This window comes from Nycticebus coucang, chromosome 5 (genome assembly GCF_027406575.1).
Source record: "Nycticebus coucang isolate mNycCou1 chromosome 5, mNycCou1.pri, whole genome shotgun sequence".
Lineage (NCBI taxonomy): Eukaryota > Metazoa > Chordata > Mammalia > Primates > Lorisidae > Nycticebus > Nycticebus coucang.
The window spans coordinates 13,709,037-13,722,500 of record NC_069784.1 but is presented as its reverse complement, the minus strand read 5'-3'; the positions used below and the strand labels follow the sequence as shown (position 1 = coordinate 13,722,500).

The window sequence follows — 13,464 nt, the reverse complement described above, 5'->3', positions numbered from 1 at the left end:
AACAGTGGAATACACTACCTGTCTCCTTCACTTTCTTAACTTTTTTTGGTGGGGAGAAGAATCTCACTTTTGGTCACCCTGGGTAGGGTGCCAGGCCATCATCTAGCTCACAGCAACATCGAACTCCTGGGCTCAAGAGATCCCCTTGCCTCCAGAGCAGCTGGGACTACAACTCATGCCACAACACCTGACTAGTTTTTCTGTTTTGGGTAGAGATGGAGGTGTCTTGCTCTTGGAACTCTTGAGCTCAAGCTATCCAGCCCACTGGGCCTCCCTGAGTTTACAGGTGTGGCCTATTTATAACTTTTTAAAAACCTGTCACCATTACCTCATCTCACCTCACCACTGTACCACAAGAAAGTCTCTCTCAAAGTCTAACAGGTTTTCTATTGTGTTTAATTTATAGTTAAAGAAGTTCTTAACTGTTATTAATCTATTACATTAGCGCTAACCAAAACCTGAATTTAATACAGACATATCTACCACCTGGTTTAGATTTTAATACTATTAAAATCAGGAAGGGAAGAGAGAACTGATGATTAATGCACAAAAACATCAATTAGATTCAGAGATGGGTACAAGGGAGTAGTAAGATTCCCTATAAATAAGCAACAAAATAAATCAGAGTTTTACTTAGACCTCTTTTTCAGATTAACCTGCTGTGTAAAATGCAACTCTTCATCTGAACTCCTGGTTTGTTTTTGTTTTGTTTTGTTTTTTACAGAAAATCCCTGTTTCTTGACACTCCGAAATTCCTAAAATGAGGAACTTTATATTCACTGTAAGATATTTAAATCATGTTTTTGCTTCTCTATCCCCCTGCCTTTCTCCCTCCTTTTCTCTGGGCTGCAGCACACCTTTACCCCTTAAAAATAAACTTTGGTTATTTTAAACACATTAGATGCAAAAATATAAATAATTTAAGTAGAAGACAGCACTGGTTTATTATTGAAACAAGAAGAACAGTTAAAGTTTCATCCACTGTTCAATCTGTATAGATATGAATGATACACCTTTCCTTTTTCTTTTCTTTTTTTTTAATTACTGTCTATCATCCATTTTTAATTGGGGTATATCCCAATTCCAACTACCATGTTAGTTAAAATTTGATTCATACCAATTATAAACCAGTTGGTATGAATCAAATTTTAACTAACTAACTGAAGACTTTAGCATTCATACAACTGACTGAAGAGTTTAGCATTCACCTTCTAACAAGAGAATTTCTGGTGAGTTAAAAATTTAAATAAACTTTTAGATCATTCTACTTGAAGTATTTCTTCTTTTTCTATTGTCTATAAGATTTGGCATGATCTGTTTTTCGAAATTATCTTTTACTTGTATTTATAAATATTAGTTGTCTATTTTTTGAGACCTAAAAAAAAAATAAATTAACTGATGACGCCATACTGAATCTCAGAGTCAAAGCATTCTATAATAGACACACTCTTATTTGACAATGTGAATGTTACTTTCTTTGCATTGTTATTATTGTTGCTTAATTTTTTTTTTTTTTTGTGGTTTTTGGCCAGGGCTGGGTTTGAACCCACCACCTCCAGCATATGGGGCCAGCGCCCCACCCCTTTGAGCCATAGGCGCTGCCCTGTGGCTTAATATTTTGATGTAGCAATTGTCTGATTCCTTTTCTGATTATATTTATGTTCCTTTCTTCTTTACAAGGTTTTTGTTTCTAGTCCTTATCTTAAACATTGTTATTAAATTTTAAGCCTTTTTAATTTTGTGAAGGCAAAAAAATGGAAATCAAATAAATACATGTCTATACAAAAATAAATTTTAAAAATTTTAAATAAAAACATTTAAGAGCTACAGGAAAATGCAAGTGATAAAATATTTTGCCAATAACAAGATATGAAGTTTTAAGCATAAAAATAATGTAAGATCTCATAAAAGAAAATAGCTACACATCAAAAAGAAAAAAGATGAAGAAAACAAATGTGATAAAATCTTGTAAAATAAAACTGTCAAATCTGTGATTAGTATTGTATTACAAATTTTTCTCTTCTGTTTGAAATTTTCTTTAAAAATTTCAGCAATATAAATTAAACTAAAAGACAAATTGGAATACATTTTTTCATAATAAAAATGACAAAGGAGGCGGAAGTGGGGATTGCTTGAGGAGAACAAACAGGCTGAGCAGGACCAAGACTCTGTCTCTACTAAAAATAGAAAAACTAGCTGGGCGTTGTGGCGGGCACCTGTAATACCAGCTACTCAAGAAGCTGAGTCTGAGGTTGCTGTGAGCTAAGACGCTTCGGCACTCTACTGGAGGTTGACAAAGGGAGACTTTGTCTCAAAAAAAAAAAAAGAAGACAAAGAAGCGTTAATGAACTATGAAAAACTATAAAAGCAGTTAACAGAAAAATGAGTAAAAATAGTAAACAAGAACATTCACATCAAAATGATTACTGACCAGAGCAGTAAGCAAACGCACAAATGTTTTTATCCTTACAAGTAGTCCTCAAATTACAATTTAAATCCTCATCAAATACTTTCTTACACATCAAAGTGTCGGTTCTTTTTCAAATTTAAAAATCTATGCTAGTAAAGCAGATACAGTTATGACAGCATCACACACTGGTAATCAATGTGAATACTGCTATAACCTTGCAGAGAAGCAGTTTAAAGATGTCTACATTTCTGACACGACAGTCAGAATTCTAGAATTCTAGCATCAAGAAATAAACAGATGTTAAGGAAAAAAAATTATATGGATATTTATTTTACTTATGCTCCGCAAAAGTCAAGTACAAATGGCTGAGAAGTAAAGGGGAATTAAATGATTTTTTTGTACATACATGACAAATTACAATGCAGCTGTTACAATCCATTATTATCTAAATATGTAATGACATACTAATAGACCTTATAACAGAAAGTTAAAACTCTGATTGTAAGAGTATATGTAGATGAGGAACCATAATATTAAGTATGTGTACAAGGGAGAGGAAAAAAAACAAAAATGAACTGTGCTGTGGTTATCAGTCAGAGAATTACAAATTTAAAATTTTGATCGTAACTTTTTTTTTTTAATTGCTGGGGATTCTGATCGTAACTTTTTAATTTCTATCTTTTCTCATGAAAATGTATTACATTTAAATCAGAAGAAAAAAACACTTTTAAGAAAAATAAGCACTCAAAGCAAGAATTATGGCAAATACAAAAGTCAAACTCAGGAGAGTCCTATGCTGATAAGAAAGAGATTATAAATGTTGTTTTTACTTCCTGAAGTGCTGATATGGAATTCCCTTCTCAGCTTTACATTTCAGCCAAGAGAACCCAAGGCTGGGACTAGATATTCTCTGGGAATCACTTCTGTCAAGCTGACAAAAGGAATTCGGGAAGAGGGTTGGGAGACGCCAGGAGACCTTGGCTAATCCACACTGATGCTGGTGCAGGCAGCCTGCATGGCTGACAGGTGTCACTGTGTCATGCAGAGGAGGTAGAAAGGAAATGAAGAGCGTCACAGGCAACCACCGCGTATGCTTCAGTAACGCGCTCCCTTGGTAATATGCAGACGTGCACATTTTCTGAGACACATCAGGTTCTATATTAACACTCAGATGTGTTCAGTCTTCTGTTATCTAACTCTCTAATACCAAAACCTAAATATATATAATATATGAAAACAGTGAAAAGGTGTATTAATACAAAAAATGAGGCAAGAGCTTCATCAAAACAGAAATTAGTGACGAATGAGTAAATTAACAAAATGACAGTTCCACAAAATTAAGGTGTTTTAAATGCCTCTCCTCCTTTTAATTAAGCTACCTTTCACATGCTATTGAGTCTTTCAAAATATAACAATAACGGTGATAAATGCCTCATAGGCATGTAAAATGGTACAGACAAGCTAATAACCTCTTCACTTTTAGCAAAGTTATTATTTCATAATAAAATTATTTATAAATCTTTAACATTTTTCCATGAGGAAATGGGGGTTTGCAAAAATTAAACAGCAAGCAATATGTTATTCAGGTCTGCGGGGTGACTGGTGTTGAGTGACATATTTGAACACTTTTTCCACCAGCAACAAACCCAGTGGTGAGTCACAGAGATTGTGGATTAATGAAGTTTTCCCATTACTGGAAAAGCAGCAGAAGACGATGAAATAGAGTAGAAAGTGGGAGGAAAAGTGAGAAGGAAAAAAAAAATCAGTTAAGCACTTCAATTTTATCTGCATTTATGTAATAAAACACGGCATATTTTGACACTAAATACCGGCATACAAAATTAGCCAAGTATAATTCAAATTAACGTTTTAACAGATGGCAGGGTATATCCTATTTAGCTTAGTTTTATTTTTTCCAACTATGAGATACATTCAGAACAAATTTACCTTGATCTGGAATCCTGGCATTAATATATAAAGCACTTGGTTTTTGCAAGATAAAGAAGCAATGTGATACAATTAATAATGGCATTAATGTTCGCACTTTTTAAACTGAATTACATCACTACCTACGGAGAAGAGTGTTGCTACCAATTACATTACTATCATAATGTGATAAAGAATATTTAAAGTGTCCAAAGAACAATAGGTACTTTCTTTTTTTTTTTTTTTTTTGGTTTTTTTTTTTGGCCGGGGCTGGGTTTGAACCTGCCACCTCCAGCATATGGGACCGGCACCCTACTCCTTGAGCCACAGGCGCCGCCCAATAGGTACTTTCTTAAGGGGTAAAATCACACTGGTCTACCCTAAAACTATAAATGAAATAATTTTTAAAAAGAAATCAATACATTGTTTTGAATGGATGTTAATTTACATAATTTGTGAATCTAAAAAATAAGGTTACATTTGCTATGCAGTGAGCACAGATATACAATCCCTATTAAATTTAATGGGAGTCATAACTCCCATTAAATTTAATAGGAGTCATACAGCCAAATCCTCATGTACCCTGCTGAAAATATCCCTCCTAGACTGCAACTAATCAAAAATACCGAAACAAACAAAAGTAGTCAATTTTGCTAGACTGGGAAATCGAAAGTCCCCGCAGTAATTCAATTCAGTGTTATCATAGCAATGGCCACGTAGTCATTCCCAACAACAGAAAGAACAAGGGGTAACAACGAAAAGAGACAAACTGAAGCAAGAGTCTCAAGAGCTCCACGAAAGGCAGCATTTATCCCTAACAGAAAAAGTAGTTTTTTCCCAATTTAGTCCAAATTTTTCAAATTTTTTTTCTTTCTCAGTACATACACTGTTGAAAAAGAGTGTATGAAAAACAAATTCCTATGTTGAAGCCTAAAAGCATAGCCAAGGGGCCCGAGCAGGGGACAGCAACTCTAACTCCCAGGAAACTACCAGTTACTAACCTCTGAGCCACAGTGGAGCAAATCATCATTTTTTTTCTTTTTCAAAAATACCTTTTTAAAAGTTATAGTCTATCTCGAACTTTGCACCATCACCTTGACTACCACACACACACAAATACTACACCACAGTGGCTCTTAAAGTATGAGGCTGAGCAACACCGTCAGCGTCACCCCAGAATTTGTCAGAAATGCTGATGACTGACACCATCAACATCACCCCAGAATTTGTCAGAAATGCGGATGACTGTGCCCCCACCCCAAGACCTTTCTGGGGCTTCCACGATACCTACACTTTGAGAACCACTGCAATACTCTATTCCAGATCCACGCTGCTCTCTCACCATAGACTGGTTTTTCCCTCCACCACCACGCTCACCACAGCTTTACCCAGCTTATTCAGTTGTCAGAGACAGCCCAGCGGCAGCAGAGGCACCCTCCCTGACAGCTGGGAGACTGTTCTGACGTGCGCCCACCTGCTCAACTGCCTCACATCCCAGCGCCTCCATGAATCTCATTCTGGCGCTTAACACTCTTTTTTTTGTCAATTGCAGAATGTCCCCTCTCCTCTCACTATTAAGACTATGGGCTTCTTTAAAGATTTATTCCACTTATGTGATGGATACAGATTGAGTGCTTACTATAAACAAGGTATTGTTCTAATAAGCACTTTTGAGTACATCAATGAACAACGACCAAAATCCCTGCCCTTGTGAAGATGCCATATTGTCTGTGTGCACAAGTGTGAGTACATTTGCACACGTATTTTACATATGTGTGTAAATGACAGAAAGAAAAAAGGAATGAGTACAGTAGTCTGAATTATTTTAGTCTTCTTAAATTTAACTATGGAGAATAAAGTTATTACTCCTCCTCAACTTTAGACCATTCTAAAGGAAATCTTCATACGCCAAAAATCGTTTTTCTAAGTCATATTTAATCCCTAGATGTTGGCATTTTTGTTCTATCCAGATAATAAAAAGAAACCACAGACACACCACCATTTTTCAGTGAGAAAACACTAACTCAAAAAATCATTATAAAATGTGCTGAGAGAATTTAAAAGTCAAGTAAAAACTGGCAAGACATTATTTCTATAGCTATATTCTTAAGTTTTTGATTTATATAAAGTATGTAAAGACATTTCTGGCATACTTGCCATTTATACATGATATAATATTTCCCTTTGAAATAAGAATAAGCAACAATGTAATCTCAGTTAATTAACTAAAAATTTGACTAATGAAACGTAATCACATAGTCACTGCATAAAGAATTCAACCTAAAATCCATATTACCAATTTGGCTGAAAAACTGCTATTATTTGTAACTTGTCACTTGAGCAAGCCATCATAGGTCTGACTTATGCTTGCCAAGGCTCCATTATATAGTATAATTTAATTCTCTAGGACACAAAAATTCAATTTGCTTTCCTAGTTACTGATACATGATTCCACAGTGGGTTACTGTGCTGACAAAAATTGGCCAAAAGAATGAAAGCACACCAGTTTCGCAACAAAACTGATTTTTGAACAGTTTGAGGTTAGTTCCCTAGCGATGAAATCAATTACAAGAAAAATTTACAAAATATTTTGAAAGTCTGGTCTTTATAAAATCAGTTTATATTAGGAAATACTAAACATAAATTTCAAAAATACACAGGGGAGGAAAGATGTAAAGAATATATAAAACAAAAGCAAGGATATTTTAGCGGCTAAGATTTGATTCTTTAAAAGTGATTCATTGCAATATAGGTAAATGGATGGATGGTAATTTTAACAATTAAACCCTTTTATAATTAGCACTGATCATATTAAAAAATGTCTACTGATTTGCTCTTTCACATGCACACAAAATAAGACATATTCATAATGTTGCCTGAACACAAAGTAAGTCCTTCATACAAATTTGGAAATGGTTCTCTCACCTGAACAGAAGTGAGGCAAATCTAAAATTACGCAAAGCCTTTAAAATCATGTCCCAAAGTAAAACACAATCGTACACAGAACAGAAAGCTCTAAAAAGCAAGGTATGACCCGTGACTATTTTACAATACACAGGCTAGTCTTGTTTTTCAAAAAAATCTTAATCAGTTGTCATTACTTAAAAATCCTAACCGTCTGGTTTCTATAGGAAAGACTGGGAAAACCAGACTAAATACGGAAAAGGTAATCATGGGTTTCCCGGCAAGCACTTAGTTGACCGTCCTGGACGTTGACACTGGTCTGCTGCCTTCAAATTACTTTATCTAGTTGGCACGGACAGGTACTTGAGGTTTCAACGCCTGCACCTTCAAAAGGCCACATGGCTCCTCAAGATTAAGAGTTGTTGTCTGCTACAATTTTGAATCCTAAGCACTGGGTTGAATTCAGTCACTTAATAAATGAGAAAAGAGGGAGAAAACCACCAGGGAAAACTTATCTGAGTTTATTTCTAAGAACCTAGAAACCAGTAAAAACAAACACAAAAAAACTCATCTCCATAAGATTTTGAAAGGTAATAATCACAGAAGGGCCCCACAGAAACTTAATGGCTGAATGATTAATTTGTGTCTTCCTTCCCAAATCTGGTTTCATATCTAGCTTCGATTGACTTTCTCTGTAGGGGTTCACACAGTATTATCTGCTTTCCGTCATGGAAACCTTCTTTAGAACTAACCCATGTGATGCTGGCTCAACGTTCCAACAGTGTGCGCTGACTGTACATACTCTTAGAGCTAGCAGCGTGCACACATCCTAAGTTCTTTACCCATAGGAGGGAATTGCTTCAAAAGCAACACCCCGGCCTGATGTGCCAAAAATGAAATTTCTCTTAACAGCAGATATGAATCCTGACCTGATGGCTGACACCAGAAATAAAGCTGCAGTATCTCATGAAAAAGTCTCGATTTGCTAGCCCCCTGCTGACTTACGCTACTGAGCCAGCAAAGTGGGCTCTGTCTTGATTAGAAATTTTTTCATTATGTGGACTAATGAACCATTGGTCCACACCTGGAATCTTTCTTAAATATATAAAAACATTTAAATATAACAGCAGGAACTCAGTTTTTCCTCAAAAACCAGATGCAAAATAAAAGACTATACAAGAGATTTTCTTAACAACCCAAGCCAGATAGTTACATTATTAAACATAGTTCCTGATTAGTGTTTATTAATTCAGTATTATCCATTTAGATAAGTTACATTTTAATGATGGATTTGATCTTTTCTTTAATTCCAAAGCAAAGAGCAATGTCATCTCAATATAGTCATCCATTTATAATTTTCAAGGGTGACTTAAATCCAAGTGAACATTAACTTTCTTTGTAGTAAATATTTCAGTTAGGTATTACAGCAGAACCTCCGCAGTGGACCACCTCCTGCTTTGACCTTGTTTTCACAGACCAGACATGCACCACATGTACATATCAGTACAGTAGGCCTAGCTCCTTATGTTGACCACCTTGGTATGTTGACCAGTTTGTTACAGTCCCTTGGGTGGTTGATTGACAGAGGTTCTACTGTTATTTACTTATATCACTTTTTTTTTTTTTTTTTTTTTTGCAGTTTTTGGCCAAGGCTGGGTTTGAACCTGCCACCTCCAACATATGGGGCCGGCACCCTCCTCCTTTGAGCCACAGGCACCACCCTACTTATATCACATTTTAAGTTATATAAATATATTGAATGCAGGGAACTGAAAGAACAAGGGGGAAATGATGAAACGTAACATTAGAACAAGCAATTCAAGTAAAATTCTTTTGGCAAAATTAAAACATTAACACTTGAAGCGTATTACAAAGACAATAATAAGATTCTACCCTTTAGCTGACAAATACCTCTTTTTCTCCACCTGTCATTTATAAAGGTATACATGAGATCACTTAATAGTACATAATTTTAAAATTCTGTAACATTTTTAATGAGTCTTTAATTGGAATTTTTAAAACCTCATTATATTTTACATGCTTTTCTCAAAGATTCTGTATTCTTCACAAATATTACAAGATAAATATATTTTCATGACGAATACCATAACCGACACTATCAACTAGCTATAAAATTCACCCATTTTAGCTTCATATTAGCTTCTAGCTCTAAAAAGCACTCTGATAATTACTTTCATATGGAAATATTATTTCCTTAGTCTTAAATATTATACCAGAAAATCTTTCTAAAGGCTAAAAAATGATGGTTCCAGTTATCCCATTAAACCTCAAAAGTATGTTTATTTCTTTAAAAAATCAGGTCTTGAAAAACATACTTTTAAGATTTTAAAAGTTATTAGAACAGTGCTTTAAAAAAATTCTAGTACCTCTTTTTACTTACAGAAAAAGTTACTGTATTTCTGCAAATTTTCACCTTATATTTCACATTATATTTATATGTATATGTAAGCACACATATGTATAAGCATATATATATATATTTTTTTTTTTTAAGATAACAGGAATCATAAAAAAAAGAGGCAGTATAAAAAGCTTTTTTCTCAGGCTGAGCAAGAGTGAGTTGAGACCCATCTCTACAAACAGAAAACTTAGCTGGTGTGTTGGTGCACACGTCATCCCAGCTACTAGGGAGGCTGGGAAGGAAGGTCACTTGAGCCCAGGAGTTTAAGACTGCAGTAAGCTATGATGAGCCCACTGTACTCCAGCCTGGGTGACAGGGAAAGATCCTACCACAAAAACTAAAATAAAAATAAAAGTTTTTGTAAAAAATATTAAAAATTTTAAGAAGCTGACAAAAATATGAAATAAAAGGGTTGTCACAAAATATTTCAATTTTACTGGAATAAATGTAGTCAATAAATGTAAGATATATACAAAACAAAGGTTTCATTTAATCCCCTTAGGGCTGTTTAGAATGATTATATTTTATAAATTTATATAAAATAGAAATTATACATCTAGCACATTCTATACTATACAGCTATATAATAAAACTAATTCAACCACCAAAAAAAGAGTTTGACATTTAGGAAATCTTTGTAACACCTATCTTTAAAATAAAAAAAAACACATAATATTCTAGCCACTTCCACATAAAGAAGATTGCATAGTTCAAATTCACCTGGATTTAAAAACAAAACTTAAACTGCATCTTACCTTCTGTATTTGGTAAGAAGCTGATTATAATGATAAACCACAGACTTCGCATTCTGCAACCAGAAGACACCATTATTGATCCCTTTAAATATTTTCTTTGTATTCCTTAATGAATCTAGTTATAAATGCCCAGCTTCATCGAAACCAGCAGTCTGCATCATTGATCTTCATATCTGAAAAACAAACAAATCCATCATTTACTCCACGGTCCTTCTACATTAAAAAAATGCAAAAATAACAAGAACTTTCTCTCCTTTCCCCCCTCCTGAGCATAAAATATATTTTGATTCTATAGCCAAAAAGGACCACTCCTATAAAGTGGTTATCTGTGCCTTACATTCTGGAAACAGTCAAAGCCCAAGGAGCATTTATAGATAACCATGACCTACACATTCGGAGAACAGATACCTAAACACTTAAGTTTTTCTTCAAAAACATGAAAAGCTTAGAAATTCATCCTAGAATAATCCGTCTCTCTCTATGACATACACATGTATTAACCTTTTTATCAAAGTACTATCTTTAGTATCAATACCGCTCAATAAAATTTTATAAATATATTAACTTTTTCTGCTTTTATTTCTAGTGATGGTAACAGCAATGTTATCTATTAATTTATCCAGTTACCTTGCAAGATAGATTAGAGACGTAAGGAGTTTATTGTTTTAACCTGAGTGTACTTTCATTTATATTACAAAGGCATTCTGAAAACACCATCGTCCCAAATATCACAAATCAAATTGTTTTTTCACTGCTTGTTGCTCAATGAAGAAGCCATTTAGTGAAGTGATTATCTCATAACTGTCATTTAAAATGTTTAAATTTCACATATTCGTTTTGCTTACAGCAAGGTACAACTTCTCAAATAAAACCTACATCCTTGAATCCACTAGACCCAAATAAAAACCCAAAGACCACATCTATATCTCCAAGGTTGCATCACTATTTTCTTTTTAAACTAGAGGAGGGGTGGCAAAGAATATAAAACCAGAAGAAAGTCTGATTTTGACTAGCTCTTACAGATCTGGTTCTCCAGACTGGAAAGTGTACAGACACTGCAGGATTGTGGCTTCATCTAAGCATTTCTCAGTTGCTGGATCACGAGACCAGGTCATTTGCTGGATCTGCCCAAGTGTTCCTCTTCTTTCTAGGGTAGTGTGAGGAGTCGCAGAAGATCTATCAGCCTTATAATACACATAAGGTAAAGGCAGTTCCCTAACACATCCAGCCTCCTGGCCTAGCCTCTCAGGTAAAGACATGACTCGTTTTTCCTTTAGGGGTACTTCTTACATATTAATGTTCTAGTGTTTTTTCTGAGTAATACTCTTACCAAGTTTTCTCGAGCCACGCTTAACCTGTTGCAGCTAAAGTTATATAAAGTGGGGCAACCAAGGGACTGTTCTCCCCCAATTCTGACACTGTGTATAAAATTCAGGTGAAACAAACTCTTATTATTATTTAGATGTTGTCAGAAGAGCATAAAGAAAACTGACCTCCTTTACACTTACTCCCTGCTTCATGTATCATATGGAATCCTATAAGCAGATCACCATATACTATAATCAAATAATAAATGGTCAATAACACTTAAAAAGGTACCATCTTGCTTCATCAACAACCATACCAAAAAGAATAAAAACCATCAATCTGAAATGACGCTATGTTTTCATATAAGGATCCATAAAACCACAGATGAAACTAGGTATTTCTGTAATAAGAAGTTTATCTTGTCATTCACATATTTTCCCAATCATAACTGCTTCCCTATTTATCCCTCCCTGATCTGTAATTCACCCCAGGTTTGGCTCAGTCTGAAAGCACTGAAACCAGTGAGGTATTATGACGAGGAGGGTGTCGCTGCTGGCATCATGCAGCTCAGAGAATACCTCAGATGCTTCTCTGTCCGAAGAAACAAGAGGAAAGACCAAGCCTCCTCTTGTGAATGCCAGAAATACAAAAAGAAGAACGATATATCAAAAATTAAAATGATGGAGACACAAGGTACACATTCCTACAGAACTGGACGGCTGGCTCTGTTCATTTTTCACTCTTGAGTTCCCACCAACTATTCAAAACCCACATTTATAACTGGCACAGCAAAGCACCTGCCTTGAAACTGAAATTTATTCTATAAACCATAAAAAAAGTCAGATAATCTCATGGCCTGTCACATCCCAAAGGCTCATCAATGAACTAGTTCATCTATCTTACAGTTTATTCAGTGACCTGATCAGGTAATTAGGACAATTTACATGTGTGGATGAGGCGCATTATTGCTACAAATAAAATTAAGTCAGGCTTTGGACTGCCAAAGATTGAAGCAGAGAATTTTGTCCAAGTTTTAGTTGTAATTGGTACTTTCGTTTCAATGAGCTAACCCTACAGGCAGCTTGCCCATATGCACAACTCTTGAAGATGGTTCCACTTTCTTTAAGTGATCCAAGATCAGTCTGTCTTCAGTCATCGGCTATTTGAAAGAGTCCTTGTTTGTGGGAAGAAAGGGAAGGAAGAAATCAGGGACTGCTGACTGCCTTGTAGGAAACAGCTGCCAAGAAAGGAAAACCTCTGGTAGTGAGGGGAAAAGAGCAGGAAACCACACAGCCAAGACTTCTGTTGTGGTCTCTGGCCAGGACGGATCACTTCATGAATGGATTTTTATACACAAGAAATGCAACATATTCTTAAGGTTTGAGGATATGAATCTCAATCTAAAAGTACACTCTAGTCAATTATGAGGCGTCCTGTAAATGTTTCTGACAAACACAAATGGCATCTGGAATGTGCGCAATAATGCAAATGAAGCCTTCGTCCAACTGCCAGTGCAATCAGCAGGAAAAAAAAAGTACGCAATTTGTTTTTCTCATTCTCCATCTCATACCTAACCACTTTCACACCAAATGAAATTATTTCCAAAAGCTTAAAACTTAAGTGCAATTTTGAAAAGATTTTACTGCTGTGATTCAAATTTAAAACAACTCTGCATTTACACAAATGTTAATGAAAACTGAAATACTTAAGGAGCCGCAATCGGCTAAGAATAGAAGGAA

At 35.1% G+C, this 13,464-nt stretch overlaps 1 protein-coding gene across 18 annotated transcripts in view; it reads right to left on the bottom strand.

The window, feature by feature from the left end:
• Positions 1 to 13,464, bottom strand: part of ADGRL2 (adhesion G protein-coupled receptor L2) — a 581,138-nt gene that overhangs the window by 166,294 nt on the left and 401,380 nt on the right. For 16 of the 18 annotated variants that reach the window (XM_053591010.1, XM_053591017.1, XM_053591015.1 and 13 more), the window contains exons 1-2: positions 11,438 to 11,564; positions 10,418 to 10,590 (exon numbers count right to left, since the gene is read on the bottom strand). In XM_053591010.1, the coding sequence (XP_053446985.1) occupies positions 10,418 to 10,490 (73 nt within the window). In that variant the 5' untranslated portion in view covers positions 10,491 to 10,590; positions 11,438 to 11,564. Of the gene's footprint in view, positions 1 to 10,417; positions 10,591 to 11,437; positions 11,565 to 13,464 lie in introns of those variants that run through there. The other 2 variants (XM_053591012.1, XM_053591013.1) reach the window with 1 other exon arrangement.